Raw genomic sequence first — 6,000 nt, 5'->3', positions numbered from 1 at the left:
AAAAGATAACATTTTTTATTTCTTTAAAAATCAGAAGCAACTATGGCAAAATAGTATGGAGGAGTACAAGGGATATATATACTTCTGTATATTTGAAATGTTTTATAGTTTAGTGGTATAATAATAAAGTAATAATTATTCATACCATAAAATGTATCAAGTATTAGTATTATCTAAGCCACAGAAATGCATATACATATATGAAATTATAAGAAATAAGAATTAAAAATTGCTATTTAGTTTGTAGTAGGGCTTTCATTTTTAGACAATTTTAAGATGTTTTTATGCTAAAATTTTCAGGGCTGGTATCCTGTCCATGAGTGTTGTCAAAGCTAAATAAATAAAACATAAACATGGTATCTGAGTTTCAGTCTTGCTTCTGTCAACTTTTTTTTTTTTAAGCATTTCAACAGTGGTGAAGTGACAACTATCCACACAAGGCTCACAGAAAGTAGCCCCAGTCCTAAACATGAGCTAGCTAGCTACTGTCGCCTGCGCACTGCAAGAAGCCAAAGCTCTACTGCTCTGACTTCTTTTCTACTCGGGCTTTGGGTCAGAAGTGAAGAAGAACCAATACTGGAAAGATTATAAACAAAATTTTATTGTAAAACCATTTTTAAAGGAAGAGTAATTTTCACAGGGCATCACACAACCCTTGTGATTACTGTGTCAGAGGCAGACATAGGAAGGTAAGAGAGTGTTGTACGGGGATCCGAAGAGGTAGTAGAGTTTGGCTATCTACGCTTCACTCCGTCTTGGAACCTCAAGACTGTAAGATAATAAATACTACACAGGAAAAAAATCAGGAGACAAACAGATGCTGCATCTGTAACCTACACACAGTTTTCACTCTCAACTGTAATCCTGACCAATTTCATACTATTTCAATAACAGTCATTTTGACCAGTTGATGGTAAGCAGTAATTTTATTTGGCTTGAGTTGCACCTTCTAATTAAACATTTGCAGCACAGATGATAAACTGACCTTTTAGGTGTCCTAACTACTAGATATGAAATGGAAGACTGTGGTAAATTAGTCTAAGATCCAAACTTCCACACTTTCTACTTTGGATACAGTTTTTAAAGGCAATGGTACCATAGCCAAAGGTAGTTCTTCACTTGTTTACGTTCTTCAGTCCATGAAGACTTAATTTCACCAGGCTTGGTGGGACACTTTAAAATCCCAGCATTTGGGAGGCAGGGGCAGGCAGATCACTGAAGTTCCAGGCTAGTCTGTTCTACAGGGTGAGTTCCATCCCAGCCCAGAGCTACAGAGTAAATTCCTGTCTCAAAACAAAACAAAAGACGTAATTTTACTTACAACTAAATCCTTCATTTCTGATAGCTGTAAATCAGCTCACCCAATCCCCGATGTGGTGTAACTATGGCTAGTAGACAGCAAACTTTGCTATTTTAAAGTCTCCTACAACATTTTTACATGTGGGTTTTCCACATGTCATTATCTTTAGTAATACTTAGTCCTTTCTTGATAGACAATTACCATTTTACTTCAGAAACAAAATAATCAAAAACGGCTTCAAATTCCCACCATTTGAAGACTCACTAAACTGAGTAATAAAGTCATCTAACAAATTTACAATTCAAATTTCATTAACATGGAAATAGTTCTTTCACAAGCAAGATTAGTGTCATGGCTATAGTGTGTGAGTTTCATAATTCTTGACAGAACGCCTTAGAACTCAGTTCACTCTTCTATGTGATATTTCAGAGCAAAACTCAAATAGCTCTGGATGCGGCTATAAAAAGCTCAGGGTCACTTTATCATTAAAACCTATGAAAATCAGTAATTTTTAATTATTGTTTGTCATCACTAACAAATCTTAGTTTTACCTATAGATGTAAATTAGCTCTCAATTCTATAAGTTATAATATAGTTTATACTTTCACAAATTTCAGTTCTTTAATTTAGGGTATTTTTGAGAAGAGATATATTTATTTTTAAATATACAAAGAGATTAAGCCATTAATATAAATATTTTCTCTCAAATATGTAATGTTCTCTTGTAAAAGAAAGTTTCCAAAGATTCACAAAGCAAACCTAGGGAGAGGTGAGCCTGATCTGAGGGTCACATTAACAGAGATGGCACTTCTGTCATGCTCACTGGCTTCCTCACATCAGTCCTTCACGGTGGAACCAAGTCCATTGCCTCTGGCTTGACCTACTGCAGGGATAACTTCCAATGAAAACACTTCAGAAAAAGGTCTCACGACAGAGTGGACAAGTTGATTTGTTGCTAGATGTAAACCACTTGTACTGAAAAAGAAAAGGTTGTAACATTAAAATAAATTTTAAAGCTTTCATTTCACATATATACATCAAAGGTAATTTCTAATGACAAAATGAAAAAGGGGAAAGACTAGGAATTATGCCTCCCGCCTCCAAAATCTGCACAACTAAAGGTTTTTTCTACAGCTTACGTTCTAAGGTAGAAGGAAGATACATGAAGAAATGAACTTAACATCCTACAGAGAGCTCTGATCTAGATGGCCCACGTCAAGTCTTGTAGCCTCCCATCCTGGACCGGCAATTCACTGAGTGCTAAGAGCGCTATGAGAGCATCCATTCCTTAAAGTGCTTTGATGCACAATCTCAGTAATCATCTTTTACAGGTTTTGAAAATTCACTTGATGTCTCCTATAACCACATACTCTTTTCTGAAACTGTGTGTTTGCATGACAGGAAGGGGCAATGGCAAGGATGTGAGGTTGGAGAGTAACTCTTGTAGGTTGGTTCTCTCCTTCTACCTCTACACGGTTGCCAGTCTTAGGCAGCACGTTTCTTTCCTTACCGGCTGAGCCATCTTACCAGTCCCTACACACCATCTTTCAAATAAATATCACACATATATAGAGCACAAAACATGTAAGAAATTTCTTTTTGCCTTACCAAGCAAGCTGAGTGGAACTTTTTCTTGCATGTTCTGCAGGCTTTTTTGGGAAGAGAATAGTTGAAACCATGAATAACTGAGAAGCAGATCATGCAATCTTCAACACCTTCAAATCGCTTGTCTACATTATTCTTCCATAGTGCTAAGCCTTCCATAATACTTCCATTCTGTAGTAAAGAGGAAGAAAATCACCACACACTGAAGACCTCCGGGTGGTACTGTTATTCAATCCCACAAAATTCAACGCTGAATTTGGCTGATTATATTATCTCCTAACTTCCCTAAATGTTATTGTAAATTGTCTCTGAATTTTTAGGAAGAAATACAATTTTTCTCACTAAAGACAGTTTTTACAAGAAATGCTGGGGGTTAAAGGTTTAAGATTCAGGCAGGAGCAGAGAAGAGAAGGGGGAGTTTGGAAGTGGGTTAACCAAAGCTAAGGAGTGCGAGAAATTCTTACAAAAGCCCACACCTGGTAAGCTAATTTAAATTTATTTATTTAGGCCTTTTATTAATCTGAGAATTTCACATAATATATTTTGATCATTATCTACCAACTCCTCCCTGGTCTCCATTCAAATCCACCTTCCACCTAACTAATCCCACCTAAACTTTGTATCCTCTTTTAAAAAGGGGGTTGGGGTTTAAAAACTTTTAACATAATGCTACCTATATATGAATGGTTAGTTAAGTTCTCGGAGGCCACCAAACAACAAAGGCTACAGTTATTATCCCTGGCTTCCTACCAACACTACATAATATGACACAATGCACTTTGGTTGCAGAACATAGCGAAATCAAGCTAGAACTGGCCTGAACACTTCCTCCCTGCTTTCATAGTGCCAAAAGGTGCTATGTAGGATGCTCGGGGAGAAAGGACATTGTCTTACCCAGCGCTGGACTCTACTATAACACTGACTTTCCAGGCAGTACATGTGCCCACTGGCGCAATGGTAACAAGACTGTTGTGAGGGTAACAAGAGCTTTCCCATTGGGTCTGTGACCTGCTTCATAAGAGGGAGTTCAAGCCCAGTACTGTGAACTGGTCAAAAGCCCATGTCCTATTTTATTTTGCTAAATGACAAGTATGGTTTTTACGTCCTTTTAAATATTTATGTTTCAAATCCACAGAGAAGTGATGTTCTTTCTCAAGTGGGCCACAGTAGACTCATCCTGATCAAATGCTCAAAGAATACATGACATTTGACTGATAAACCCTAAATGAGGCATCTGAATCAAGCACCCAAAGCTTAGGAAACATCTTGGAGGGAGCAGAGAGAATGTAAGCAGCAGACAAGATGGAGGAATGCTGTCTTCTGGACACGGCACGGCTTCCATACCTATCAATTCACTGCAGCTGTGATGACCTGCACGAGGTCAAGCCAACAAGATGCCAACAGTACAGCGGCACCGGCAGCGACTCAGTGGGGAGGGAGACTACTGTGACATGAAAGAGAGGAAACGCAAAGGGAGACAAGTTGGGGGCAAGTTAGGGAGGGAAGTTGAGAGCGGGTATGCTCAAGATACAGTGTATATATATAGAAAACTGGAAGAAATAAAAGATATTCTTTAAAGACATAGGAAAAAAACTTTAAAACCTTCTGATCCAATACTTTAAGTGTTATACTCTTAGCTTCTCTAAGGAAATTGGGTTATTTAGAATAGCTTTCCTAATTTTTAACTGATAGTGATGACATCATCTGACCTCAACTGATTCACAATAATGAAATTTTGCTTTAAAATAATTTTTATTGGGCTGGAGAGATGGCTCAGAGGTTAAGAGTACTGGCTGTTCTTCCAAAGGTCCTGAGTTCAATTCCCAGCAACCACATGGTGGCTCACAACCATCTATGATGTGATCTGATGCCCTCTTCTGACATGCAGGTGTACATGCAGACAGAGCACTCATATGCATAAAAATAAATAAATTTTAAAAATAATAATTTTATTATAAAAATCTTAAAATATGTACTTTGCAATCTACAAACAAAACCAGAGATTTATAATTAGTTTAAAGACCAAAGAAAAGTTGAAATGCAAGAATAAAGGCAATTGAAAACACATTCATCAACACTCTCAGTTTAACACCACGTGTTGTTCTACTTCTTCTGCAATACGAATGAATAAAGCCCATCTTTGCCAAACAACAGAAAAGTAATTACTGAGCTTTGAAAATTAAAGCAAAAATGGCAGCTTCAGGTCATTTAGGAATGCATTTGTGTTTATCCAAGAATTTTTACTTTCCACATGTAGCAGAGAGATTATACTTTTTGCTCAGCTGCTCTTTCAAATAGATCCTCCTTCTCATCTGAAAGACAAATGTGTAAGCAAAAGCATACCTGGTGGGTGAGGTAAGTGCTTAACTGCAGCATCCAGTTGCGCCACTGCTGCACAGCCACCCCAATTCTTTTCCCACTTTCTACTGTTATTGAACCCAGGGGATAGTTGGAAGGCAACTGAATTATAAGTTCAATGACTATGTCTTCAATGGTGTAAGTAGCCATCACTTCTCGAGTAGTAGCTCGTGCCTTAACCTACAATACAAGAACAGTGGTTCTTCTTTACCAAGTAACATCCTATTATTGTTGAAAAGTGAAAACACTTTGAGCAACTAACAGCTGAAGACTACATAGGAAGATCATTTATTGGGTACCAGGTATCTAAAAAATAGGTGTAAGAGCCTGGCACGTGGCAGAGTATGACTGCATATCCTTTAACCCTAGCACTCTGAAAGCAGAGGCAAGTGGATGGCCTACACTTGTCTACATGGTGAGTTTCTGGTGAACCAAGGCTACAAGTGAGAGTGTCTCAAAAAATAAAAGACATTAGCAAACTTTAGAGTGACTTTATGACTTTAGATTATCCCACAAGATATACTTTGTACAGAAAAAGTACCTAACTGTAGTTAGGTTTTAACACAGTAAAGCATTGTTGAACAGTCAAAGGACATTCAAAGTACTACGTGTCAGCTGGATGCCTACCATGTCTTTCTACTACACAGGAATCAGAAAATAAGATAGATAGTTTTCCATAAACTCTGAATCAAAGGTTACAATTTGTGATGATAAAAGCAATCAAAGATATAACTGGT

General features: G+C 37.5%; 1 protein-coding gene across 1 annotated transcript in view; it reads right to left on the bottom strand.

The window, feature by feature from the left end:
* Positions 1-580: 580 nt before the first annotated feature.
* The window catches only part of LTN1 (listerin E3 ubiquitin protein ligase 1), a 48,179-nt gene continuing 42,759 nt past the window's right edge, over positions 581-6,000 (bottom strand). The window contains exons 28-30 of the mRNA XM_084802340.1: positions 5,249-5,443; positions 2,909-3,076; positions 581-2,275 (exon numbers count right to left, since the gene is read on the bottom strand). Coding sequence (XP_084658466.1) covers positions 2,213-2,275; positions 2,909-3,076; positions 5,249-5,443 — 426 coding nt within the window. The 3' untranslated portion in view covers positions 581-2,212. The remainder of the gene's footprint in view (positions 2,276-2,908; positions 3,077-5,248; positions 5,444-6,000) is intronic.

The sequence above is a fragment of the Acomys minous genome (genome assembly GCF_964271855.1).
Source record: "Acomys minous genome assembly, chromosome: 11".
Classification (NCBI taxonomy): Eukaryota; Metazoa; Chordata; class Mammalia; order Rodentia; family Muridae; genus Acomys; species Acomys minous.
The sequence above is the reverse complement of the archived record's forward strand: the minus strand, read 5'-3'. Positions and strand labels throughout refer to the sequence as shown.